Below are 12871 nucleotides of genomic sequence, written 5' to 3'. Positions count from 1 at the left end.
GCGACGAGCTTGCCGAGTTAAAGGCATTGTTTGGGAGCGAGCAACACACGGCATCGATATCATCTGCCTGCTTGGCTGATGGGATCGACTGGAAATTCATCCCTCCGCGTGCCTCTTATTCGGAGGTTTATGAGAGGCGGCGGTCAAAGCGGCAAAGCATCATTTTTACAGGGTCGTCGGACGCTCCATCTTGACCCTTAATGAATTGCGAACCCTATCGTATGAGATTTCCGCCATTCTCAGCTCCCGACCACTCTGTCCACTTACAGAAAGCGCGAATGACCTGGAAGCTCTAACGCCAGCTCACTTCCTAAGAGGTTCCACCTACGGCCGATTTCCTGAGCCCGACGTGACTCATCTTCGTGAAGGCCACCTCAGCAGATGGCAACGGGTGACCCAGATGCAGCAGCACTTTTGGAAAAGGTGGAGCAGCGAGTACTTATCCCTACTTCAAGAACGGAGAAAGTGGCTGTTCGAAACGTCCAACATCAAGGTTGGAAACATAGTGTTGCTGAAGGAGGACAGTATTCCGTCTATAAAATGGCAGCTTGGGCGCATTGAGGAAATCATTCCGGGCAAGGACGGCGTCATCCGAGTAGCCATGGTTCGTACTGCGACGGGTCTAATTAAGACGGCAGTCGCCAAGCTAGCAGTTCTGCCTCACGATGCCGATGTAGGTGGAACAGTACCTCTTTCAACGGGGGGAATATGTTCGGAGCAGACCACTAGCGCCTAAATATGCGCGCATAGGTGTATGCCTGCACCTGCAGCGCTCTTAGCTCTTCTCTTTTATTATCTATTTCTCTCTCTGTTTTTCTTCTGCCACCTTATCTTTTAAGCTAAGCTACATTGTAAGCGTATTATGTATTGAAGCCAAGCGTTCGATCGGTTGTTGCAGCTCCGACTAGAGAACAAAAAACCTATTCGTGCGTTAGCTATTATTGCTCAAGGGTGGCAAATTCGTTGTTTTCCCCATAAACAGCCAGCAAGATCCCATGTCGTCCGAAAACTAAACTCATTAGAAGACAGTGTATTTATTCCGAGCCAGGAAATTCAGCATGGCATTTATATAGCAAATACAATAGCTACAGTTACAAATGCGTTTATAAAAATATTAAATACAACAAAAACAGATTAAATAATAACCTTGAGTTAAAAATACATAAATTAGATTATAAATACACTGGGCTCTATAAGGTAGAAAGCATAGAAGATAATGAAAATGTAGTTATTTTAGCAAATAAAAATAAAAAGCAGATACTTCATAAAGATAGACTAAAAATTTTTAATTTCTAATACAATAAGTGCGCAAGAGTAAAAAAAAAGAGTAAAAAAAATATATATATAGTGACATATTCACAAATTCTGTTATGTTCCAAGAAATATGAATCTGCAGCGTAGGCGATCCCACGCTGAACCAATGTAAACAATCCACATCCGGAGCAAGCAATGCTCCTTCTCAATAACATAAATAATTCTTCAATCAATATCCCAAGCGGGCGATCTCGCTCCCCAACTTTTTTAAACAAAGGGCAGTAGAAGTAAGATTTTTGTCACAATAATTTAGTCTTAAGCTGAGATCATTTGAATAAAGACGTGAAGCGGAATATTCGTTTTATTAATTTAACTTAGCGTTGTCCTTAGTCAACTGACGGGACATTAGTTCGACTCACAAAACAGAAACACTTCACTATATATATTTAAAATTCCTTTTTCTACTTGATTTGATTTTGATCTAACACACAAAAATATGTACAAAAAAATTAATTAATAAGGTTAAAAAATAAAAATAATATTAATACAATTAATTATAAATATAGATACAAAAAATGTATGTACATCTAACATAACTTCACTTAGTTACGTTATTTTCCTGAAGGGGGGAGATGTAATATGCACATGTATTGATAGCACTGTACCAAGAACTTGGTATAAGCTTAGCAGCGGCATACCAGCGCTGAACATAAACAAACCCAATTCAAGTGAGCGTGATATATGACCGCCACCTAAAAACAATGCTAAGTCAGCGTTCCCACGCTGACCTCTTATCGCTCGTACACATATGCATGCATGCGGTTCTCTCTCTTTATATATACAAAAGCTAAGAATTCTAAGAAAAACTTTGAATAAAACACAGTCGAGAAACAGAACACAAAAGGTAAAGACGTGCCCTTGACTTATTTCACAAAAGGGAATGGCTCATTCGAATTATCAAATATTACGTCTGAACTATTAAATATCACTTACTTATATTAAATATTACAGTAGTCCGATTTTCATAAAATTTTACACTAAATTGTAGAATAACATAAAATGGCTGTAACTTAAATTTGATGAAAATCTGTTGGAAACTTAAAAAGTTATAAATTTCAACTGTTTAAATTTCTCGATCGTTATTATGGGAGCTATATGATATAGTAGTCCACTTTTCATAAAATTTGACAAACAATTGTAGAATAATATAATATGGTATCTCAAATTTGATAAAAATCTTTTGAAAACTAAATATGTTAAAATTTTTAATTGTATTAATTTCTCGATCGTTCCTTTTGGAAATTTTACACAAAATTTTAGAATAATATAAAATACCTATACCTAAATTTTATCAAATTCTGTTAAAATTGAAAATGTTATAATTTTTTTTTGTAAAAATTTTCTTATCATTCCTATGGCAGCTATATGATATAGTTGTCCGATCCGGCATATATACGCTGATTGATATTTCAATCGATCAGAACGAATAGATCTTCTAAATGGTGCTGGCCTCTTTTTCGAAATAATTGCTACGGGACAAATTCATTTGGATAGCGCGTTGCCAACACTTCAGAACACCAAACTTGTTCAACTCATTAGTCTGTCTTAGCTGCCATCGTCAAGGATCCTACTAATCATTCTGATGATGACACATTTGCGAGGACTTCAGTTCGTCAGAACCAGTTTTGTTGCCTGAGGACTTGCGATGCGAGCAGCTTTTCAAGGAAAGTTATGTTAGGCTTGAAAATGGGCAGTATTCTGTTCGTCTCTTGTCCACATCAGGATTCGAATCTTTAGGTGATTCCTGTTGCCTGGCTCGTCGTCGCTTCAAAAGTTTGGAAGCCAAATTGGATAGGAACCATGCTTTGAAGACTCAGAACTCTGCATTTTTACGGGAATATATCGAGCTAGGGCACATGTCTAGTGTAACAAGGGCATCATCGGTACAATACCTTCCCCCTCACCATTGCATACATAAGCAAGAAAGCACGAGGACCAAGCTGCGTGTCGTGTTTGATGGATCAGCTTAATCGATTTCTGGTAGGTCTCTGAATGACTTACTTCTTGCAGGGCCAACAATTCAAAGAAAAATCTTCAACGTCCTGCTTCGCTTTCGATTTTTTAAAGTTGCCCTTTGTGGAGATATCTGGAAGATGTACCGCTGCGTGCGCTGTTCGCATTCTGATAACTTTTTGCAGTGCATCGTTTGGCGAGAGAACTCCACGGACGAGCTAAGTGTTTTTAAGTTAAACACAAAGACTTATGGAACTGAGCCAGCTGCCGTCTTGGCTATAAGAGCCATGCATCAGCTCTCTTACGATGAGGAGGAATCATTCCCGGTTGGAGCTAAAATTGTTCGTAAAGATTTCTATGTGGATGATTTGATTTTTGGTGGTGATTCAGTTGAAGAGATGAGAAAAATTCGTTGCCAGGTAAAGGAGCTACTGTCGCGAGGGCACTTTCCAATCCGCAAATGGTGTTCGATTGATGCAGAAGCTCTCGAAGGGGAATCTGACTGCGTTAGGGATGGATCGGACATCTCCAAGTCCTTGGGTTTGGCCTGGGATTCGGCGTCTGATCAGCTCCTATTTAATTTCTCTAAAATACCGACAGCTCATCGACCCACCAAGCGAATTGCATTGTCAACAATTGCCAAATTCTATGATCCACTTGGACTAATTACACTAATCATCACAAAATCTAAAATCTTTCTACAATCCTTATGGAGTGCTAACGTGGATTGGGATGACGTATTGCTAGAACCCATTCTTTTGTCATGGGGGGAGTTGACCTCTCAGTTGGTAGTTATCCAGAACATACAATTTCCACGATTCGCAATGCCCCCACAGACATCCGTTGAATTGCATGGGTTCTGCGATGCTAGGCTATTTGCGTATGAAGCGTGTTTATATTTGCAATTTGAGGTTAATAGAGAATTAAAGGTCCATTTGCTCTGTGCCAAGTCGAGAGTAGCTCCCTTGAAGGCTTTGACAATTCCAAGATTGGAACTCTCAACAGCACTATTATTGGCTGAGCTTATAGTAAACGTCAAGGAAGGTATAGATTTCGACTGCGCGTTTCATTGCTGGTCTGACTCGTCTATTGTGTTGGCATGGATTCGCCAGCCCCCAAAGGAGGTCAACGTATTTGTGTCAAATCGAATCGCGAAAATACAGGAGATGACGAAAGACATGACTTGGCATCACGTTCCGACAATTTTAAACCAGGCAGATGTCGTGTCGAAAGGATGTACCTAAGAGAATTGCTAGATCATTCCCTTTGGGCTAACGAACATTCGTTCCTGCTTCAAAGCTCGTCGAATTGGCCCTCTCTGCTGGAGCCAGTTAAAGATCTTCCACAGCGTCATTCCGCAGCTTTAGTTGGAGCCGTTTGCATTGACGTTTCATCGAGTTGCAAATTCATCAACACTTTCGAGAAGTTGCAGCGCGTATTTGCATATATTCATCCTTTCATTGCCAATTGCAAAGGCAAAGCTGTGCCATTAAAAGGCCTTCTTTCGGTTGAGGAGATCAACCTTGGTACTGTGCTGCTTCTGAGGAGCATTCAACAGGTTCACTTTGCCAAGGAGTATAGGGTTCTCAGCCAGGACAAGGCGTGTCCTCAGGAGAGCATACTGATCTCACTGAGGCCAATGCTCGGATTCGATGGCTTACTGCGCGTTGGCGGAAGGTTGCAGAATTTGGACTACGATATGAGGCATCCGATATAGTTACCCTAGGATCACGCAGTCACCAAGGCGATCGTCATTTATTTTCATAGAAAATATTTACATGCAGGACCACAAGCATTGCTTGCCACATTGCGGCAAAGTTATTGACCAATTGGAGGCCGCAAATTCGTAGCTTGCGTCTTCAACAAATGCATCCGATATTTTCACCAGCAGATAGAGTGCGACCTAATCCTGTATTTCATGTCATAGGAGTGGACTATTGTGGGCCTTTCTATTGCAAAGCGGAAAGCAGGAATAAAGCACCTCACAAGTGTCTGTTTCTCCACGAAGGCGGCACAGGGCGTTCAGGACCTCACAACCGATTCCTTTCTAGCATGAATAGCCCTGAATAGGTTTATTAGCCTTAGGGGCAGTCCGCGTATTATTTGGAGCGACAAAGCAACAAAATTCGTCGGTGCGAAGCGACGAGCTTGCCGAGTTAAAGGCATTGTTTGGGAGCGAGCAACACACGGCATCGATATCATCTGCCTGCTTGGCTGATGGGATCGACTGGAAATTCATCCCTCCGCGTGCCTCTTATTCGGAGGTTTATGAGAGGCGGCGGTCAAAGCGGCAAAGCATCATTTTTACAGGGTCATCGGACGCTCCATCTTGACCCTTAATGAATTGCGAACCCTATCGTATGAGATTTCCGCCATTCTCAGCTCCCGACCACTCTGTCCACTTACAGAAAGCGCGAATGACCTGGAAGCTCTAACGCCAGCTCACTTCCTAAGAGGTTCCACCTACGGCCGATTTCCTGAGCCCGACGTGACTCATCTTCGTAAAGGCCACCTCAGCAGATGGCAACGGGTGACCCAGATGCAGCAGCACTTTTGGAAGAGGTGGAGCAGCGAGTACTTATCCCTACTTCAAGAACGGAGAAAGTGGCTGTTCGAAACGTCCAACATCAAGGTTGGAAACATAGTGTTGCTGAAGGAGGACAGTATTCCGTCTATAAAATGGCAGCTTGGGCGCATTGAGGAAATCATTCCGGGCAAGGACGGCGTCATCCGAGTAGCCATGGTTCGTACTGCGACGGGTCTAATTAAGAGGGCAGTCGCCAAGCTAGCAGTTCTGCCTCACGATGCCGATGTAGTTGGAACAGTACCTCTTTCAACGGGGGGAATATGTTCGGAGCAGACCACTAGCGCCTAAATATGCGCGCATAGGTGTATGCCTGCACCTGCAGCGCTCTTAGCTCTTCTCTTTTATTATCTATTTCTCTCTCTCTGTTTTTCTTCTGTCGCCTTATCTTTTAAGCTAAGCTACATTGTAAGCGTATTATGTATTGAAGCTAAGCGTTCGATCGGTTGTTGCAGCTCCGACTACAAACAAACAACCTATTCGTGCGTTAGCTATTATTGCTCAAGGGTGGCAAATTCGTTGTTTTCCCCATAAACAGCCAGCACGATCCCATGTCGTCCGAAAACTAAACTCATTAGAAGACAGTGTATTTATTCCGAGCCAGGAAATTCAGCATGGCATTTATATAGCAAATACAATAGCTACAGTTACAAATGCTTTTATAAAAATATTAAATACAACAAAAACAGATTAAATAATAACCTTGAGTTAAAAATACATAAATTAGATTATAAATACACTGGGCTCTATAAGGTAGAAAGCATAGAAGATAATGAAAATGTAGTTATTTTAGCAAATAAAAATAAAAAGCAGATACTTCATAAAGATAGACTAAAAATTTTTAATTTCTAATACAATAAGTACGCAAGAGTAAAAAAAAAGAGTAAAAAAAATATATATATAGTGACATATTCACAAATTCTGTTATGTTCCAAGAAATATGAATCTGCAGCGTAGGCGATCCCACGCTGAACCAATGTAAACAATCCACATCCGGAGCAAGCAATGCTCCTTCTCAATAACATAAATAATTCTTCAATCAATATCCCAAGCGGGCGATCTCGCTCCCCAACTTTTTTAAACAAAGGGCAGTAGAAGTAAGATTTTTGTCACAATAATTTAGTCTTAAGCTGAGATCATTTGAATAAAGACGTGAAGCGGAATATTCGTTTTATTAATTCAACTTAGCGTTGTCCTTAGTCAACTGACGGGACATTAGTTCGACTCACAAAACAGAAACACTTCACTATATATATTTAAAATTCCTTTTTCTACTTGATTTGATTTTGATCTAACACACAAAAATATGTACAAAAAAATTAATTAATAAGGTTAAAAAATAAAAATAATATTAATACAATTAATTATAAATATAGATACAAAAAATGTATGTACATCTAACATAACTTCACTTAGTTACGTTATTTTCCCGAAGGGGGGAGATGTAATATGCACATGTATTGATAGCACTGTAACAAGAACTTGGTATAAGCTTAGCAGCGGCATACCAGCGCTGAACATAAACAAACCCAATTCAAGTGAGCGTGATATATGACCGCCACCTAAAAACAATGCTAAGTCAGCGTTCACACGCTGATCTCTTATCGCTCGTACACATATGCATGCATGCGGTTCTCTCTCTTTATATAAACAAAAGCTAAGAATTGTAAGAAAAACTTTGAATAAAACACAGTCGAGAAACGGAACACAAAAGGTAAAGACGTGCCCTTGACTTATTTCACAAAAGGGAATGGCTCATTCGAATTATCAAATATTACGTCTGAACTATTAAATATCACTTACTTATATTAAATATTACAGTAGTCCGATTTTCATAAAATTTTACACTAAATTGTAGAATAACATAAAATGGCTGTAACTTAAATTTGATGAAAATCTGTTGGAAACTTAAAAAGTTATAAATTTCAACTGTTTAAATTTCTCGATCGTTCTTATGGGAGCTATATGATATAGTAGTCCACTATTCATAAAATTTGACAAACAATTGTAGAATAATATAATATGGCTGTATCTCAATTTTTAAAATTTAAAATTTTACACAAAATTTTAGAACAATTTAAAATGCCTATACCTAAATTTTATCAAATTCTGTTAAAATTGAAAATGTTATAATTTTTTTTTTGTAAAATATTTCTTATCATTCATACCGATCCGGCATATATACGAGTGAGAGTATATAGAAGACTAACTACAAAGGTTCATTTAGATAGCTTCAAAACTGAGAGACTAGTTTGGGTAAAAATGTACAGACGGACATGGCTAGATTGACTCGGCTATTGATGCTGATCAAGAATATTTATATTTTGAATGGTTGGAGATGACTTTCACTGCTTTGCTTCTTCTGGCTGAATATATAATACCCTAAAGGGGTATAAAAAAAACAATGGAAAAAAGTTCGTCACACTAAATGCAACTGCCGCAGTCCATGCTGGTTGGTTGACAGTAATCTGCCCATATTGTTTCTGATATATAGGTCCAGCAGCTTCTAGCGTCTTGAGTAAAAAGGAGGTGAGCCTGGTCTGTAGTCCTTGGGACTGACGTGCCCGCTCTTTCCTTTAGGCAGAAATACAATCCTCGAGGTCCTTCATTGGATTGGGATATAGCCCGTACTAAGACAACCTGTGTAGATTGCGTATACCCATGGATTGATGACTTCTTTGGTCACCTGCAGCATGGCTGAAAATATTCCATCTAGTCCTGGCGCATTTATCCCCGCGAAGGAGTCTATAGCCCAGTGAATTCTTCTAGAGGATAAGAGTTTATTTGGGAGATGCTCTTCCCTGGTTGCTAGTACCTGGTGCTTGTTAGCTCCGGTGATCTCTGTGCAACCTGGGAAGTACGCGTGCATTAGTGCTGTTAGGGCCTCGTCGCTGTCCTCAGTCCACTGCCCGTCATCGTGTTTGAGCTAACTCTGTATAGTGGGTTGCTCTGAAAGCAACTTCCGGAGTCTAGCCGTTTCTTTGGCCGTCTCTATGTTAGATCAGAAGTACCTCCAAGAGCTTCTTCGTGCCCATCGTATTTCCTTCTTGTAATCCCTAAACAGGATTTTGTAGTCCTCGTTGATTATATTATCCTTCGCCTGTTTGGCGATTTTGAAGATTTCTTTAAGGTTATCGCGTTGGAGCGAATGGTCCTTGCTCCACCAGGGTGGTCTGGTCCTTTTCTTGCTTCTTGAAATTCTGCATGATGCGTGATATACGCCTAGTAGTTCCTTTGAGAGGGTCTCTATGGACTTTTCTATATCTTCATCGGATTTTACTGTGCTCGGACGAGTCGCGAGTTTTCGATAGATAATTTCTTTGAACTTTCCTCAGTTAGTGTTCCGGGGGTTTCTAAAGGCTATTGGTTTTGTAGAGTGATCGAATTCGCATTGGAGCTGTATGTACCTGTGGTCTGAGAAGGATGGTCTCTCAAGGACTTTCCAGTCTGATACCATTGTACTTTGTCCCGCTACGAGTGTTATATCTATCACGTTGGACGAGGTGGGGCCTACAAAAGTGTGTTCCTCCCCCACGTTTGCAAAATATAAATTAATAGAAGGAATAAAGTGTAAAAGTGACTTACTTCTGTCGTTTATGTCGGGGCTTCCCCATACGCTGTGGTGCGCATTGGAGTCTGCACCCCCGATTAGTTGCTGGTCCTTTGGGCCGGGTTCTACCAGGCTCCTGAGTTCTTCCGGTGGAGCTGGCCTATCGTGTGCCATGTAGCAGGAAGCTACCAGTAGGTGCTTCTTCTTGAATTCTAGCAACACCACAGTTCGGCTCGAGCGATGGTGTGTAGAACCCGTTATAGTTTATGGACTTTAGTCTGGCGACGACATTGCCCTCCTTGGGTACTATATACAAAACTACATCTACAAACATTTACATTGGTGCGTGGGAAACCATCGGTTCCTCACACCCAGGTGCCGGGGTCGTCGATGACGGGTGAGGATCCAATCTCGATAACCTCGTCATCCGAGATGTCCTCATATACGGCGCCCAAAGGGGCAGCCGTATGGTTTTTGGGTACCACGGCCGACGGTCCTGCAGCCAGGCCCGATGACGGCTTCTCCTTCTCCTCCGTGGGGGGTGGGGACGTTGGGCGAGCGCGCTCTCCAGCAAGTGGCCCACGTGACGCCCTGGTATCTTCGGCCAGGGCACGAGTGTGGTCATCGTCATGGTCATCGAGCGTGCGCTCGTGTTCGCTGTCGCTGTCGCTGTCGATGTGATGATGATACGGGTTCAGGTTGTTGATGCGAGTAGTTGGATCTTTTAGACGAACTATGTTCGGCGACAGGAATTTGACGACCTGATAAGGCCTGTCATACTTGGCTGCTAGCTTTGCAACAAACCCTTCGGCAGTATTGGATAATGCCTGCCGGTGAACGAGAACTAGAGCACCCACTGCTGGTCTCCATTCCCTTCGGCGTGAGTTCTAGTGCCTGCCTTGCTCGGCGATAGCACGTTCGGCGTTGTCACGAGCAACTTTGAAGATGCTGTGTAGCCGTTAGCTCTTTATGGTCTTTTACGTCTGGAGTCTTTACGGTGCAGTTTGCCCTCTCTGTAGGGTTCTGTCGTGGTGTGTATGGGGCGGTATGTTGGAGATCCATTCCAATGGATTTGCAGAAACCCCGGAAGGCTCCGCTTGTGAACTGAGTCGCGTTGTCAAAAACCAGAGTCTTCCGGGTTCCGAAACAGCTGAATATCCTTTCCCGGAAGGCTCGCTTCAAGTATAGCACAGTGGCTTGTCGCAGGGGGATTAGCTCGACCTATTTGCTGAACGAGTCCAGAAACACAAGGAGAAATGTCCGGCGGTCGGATGATTGTGGCATTCCTTTAGTACCCTCCTGAGAAAGCTAGCGCCCACGCATAGATTCCAGGGGGTGTAGTCCTCCTCTTCCGGACGCAAGCCTATACGTCGGTATAGCCGTCCATTCTCCTCGCGGTAGTCGGGATACTTGGCGGGTTCCTGCTGAGTCCGGCGAAGCATCTTATTGATTGATTTGCAGATGTTATCCGGCACCTGCGCTTGTTGCAAGTGTCGGTTGCAAGTAGTTGGCGCGACAGGGCGTCCGCAACTAAGTTTTGGAACTGTTTTAATTCCAACGCCCACCGAGCGATCCGTCCCGTGGGTTAGTCGATGGAATTGAACCACTTTAGGGAGTAGTGGTCGGTGAGTACCGCGAATCGGTACCCTTACATGTAGCATCGCATCTTGCGGATAGCCCACACTATCGCTAGACATTCCTTTTCGGTGACCGAGAAGTTCCGCTCGGGGTTGTTGAGCCTGGTGGCTGGCGTATGCGATGACGCGTTTCTGCTGTTGAATGGTTTGGGTCAGGATGGCTCTAATACCATACTCACTGGCGTCGGTCTGGAGAACGAATTACGCCGAGAAGTCGGGACATGCGAGAATCGGGGCTTCCGCCAACAGCTCTTTCAATCCTTGAAAAGCATACTCCTGCTTCAAAACAAACCATTCCCACTACCGATCCTTCTTGAATAGGGAAATCATTGGTTCCACTACGCTGGCAAAGTTCGGTACAAAGCGTCTGTGACAGAACGCAATGCCGAGGCATCGGCGAAGCTCCTTGAGGTTCGTCGGCGCTGTTAGCTCCCGTATGGCGGAAATCTTATCTGGATTCGTGTGAGTCCCTGCTGCACTAATTACATGTCCAAGGTATGTGATACTCCGTTGAAAGGATTTACACTTGTCCCGATTCAGGCGGAAGTTGGCATCCCACAGGTGTCTAAACACTTCGCGTAGATTCCGGACGTGTTCCTGTAGTGTAGATCCGATCATCATAGTCATTCAAATATGCGAAAAGCACGTTGAAAAGTTTCCGGGGCCGAGTGTAGACCGAAAGGCATCACCTTCCAATGAAATAATCCACGTCCGCGGATGGCAGGAGCTACTGGTATCTGTCAATATCAATTCTTGAGATCCAGCGTCGATATGAAACGGGCGTTGCGCAATTGTTCCAAAATATGATGGATCCTCGGTAGTGGATATGCGTCAGGAATTGAGTTGTCATTTAGCTGGCGGTAGGCTCGATCCTACCGTCGCGGAGCAGCTCGTCGATCTGCTTGTCGATGACGGCTCTCATTGCAGGATGTGGGAGATGCCGAAAAGCGTGTCGAACCGAGAAAGTTCTCGCTCGAGGCACTGTCCCACCCAGGGTTCTGGATAGATCTCTGTGTGGTCATTGGGGTCAAATTCAGCGTCGGCAATTCCGCATGAGGGAATGCATATAGTTGCAGATCTGGTTCCGGGTCCTGAAACCTAACTCGTCTAGTTTTCCTGCGAAACGGGTTTCGTAGGATTGCCGGGGGCTCGGTGGCGGGCAAGGCTCCAATCCAGCTAGGGCCTGACCTTGGACCTGCGTGTATGACCTCCGTTAGTGTGTTCTGCTGGAGTATGTGGGTTTAAGTGGTCGTGAGCTGGTCACTCTGCAGTTGCGCTCGTGGAGCGACTTGGAGAGGGGCCTCCGGCTGTGGCCAGGTTGCTAAGTCGTGGTCCTGTTATGGCTGCTGTTAAGTGCGTCGGTGTGACGGCTTTTGGATGCGCCAGTGTGGCGGCTTTCGGATGCGCCAATGTGACGGCTTTTGGATGCGCCAGTGTGGCGGCTTTCGGATGCGCCAGTGTGGCGGCTTCAGAATGCGCCAGTGTGTCTGCTTGTGGTTGCACCAGGGTGGCGGCTTATGGGTGCGCCTGTAAGATGGCTTGTTGATGTGCCTGGGTTGCGGCTTGTGGATGCACTAGGGTGGCGGCTGTTGAGTGCGTCGGTGTGACGGCTTGTGAATGCGCATGTGTGGCGGCTTCAGACAGCACCTTTCTAGGGAATTCAATCAACTCTGGGTGTTAATGACCATTTTATATTTATGGGCGATTTTAACCCTCCTTCCATATCTTGGATGCCATCACCTCACATTAGTTTTCTGGTTCTCACTGCACCTCATGACTTAGTTCATGGCCTTATTGACCTTTCTTTGGGCCATTTGAATTACGTTAAGAACT

General features: G+C 43.6%; 2 protein-coding genes across 2 annotated transcripts; both read left to right on the top strand.

Annotated features, from left to right (window-relative positions):
• The first annotated feature begins 400 nt into the window (after nucleotides 1-400).
• On the top strand, nucleotides 401-736 carry LOC147645086 (uncharacterized). The gene has a single exon (XM_086829120.1). The coding sequence runs from the start codon at nucleotides 401-403 to the stop codon at nucleotides 734-736; it is 336 nt and encodes a 111-aa protein (XP_086685246.1).
• Nucleotides 737-5806: 5070 nt separating this feature from the next.
• Nucleotides 5807-6142, top strand: LOC147645085 (uncharacterized). Its single transcript, XM_086829113.1, has one exon. The coding sequence runs from the start codon at nucleotides 5807-5809 to the stop codon at nucleotides 6140-6142; it is 336 nt and encodes a 111-aa protein (XP_086685239.1).
• The last annotated feature ends 6729 nt before the right edge of the window (nucleotides 6143-12871 follow it).

The sequence above is a fragment of the Drosophila serrata genome, unplaced genomic scaffold (assembly GCF_035046125.1).
Source record: "Drosophila serrata isolate PLE 108 unplaced genomic scaffold, ASM3504612v1 contig_21, whole genome shotgun sequence".
Lineage (NCBI taxonomy): Eukaryota > Metazoa > Arthropoda > Insecta > Diptera > Drosophilidae > Drosophila > Drosophila serrata.
The sequence above is the reverse complement of the archived record's forward strand: the minus strand, read 5'-3'. Positions and strand labels throughout refer to the sequence as shown.

What these genes read in the sequence shown, in the direction of transcription:
- LOC147645086 (XM_086829120.1), top strand. Translation starts at nt 401, where the DNA reads ATGCAGCAGCACTTTTGGAAAAGGTGGAGCAGCGAGTACTTATCCCTA.
- LOC147645085 (XM_086829113.1), top strand. Translation starts at nt 5,807, where the DNA reads ATGCAGCAGCACTTTTGGAAGAGGTGGAGCAGCGAGTACTTATCCCTA.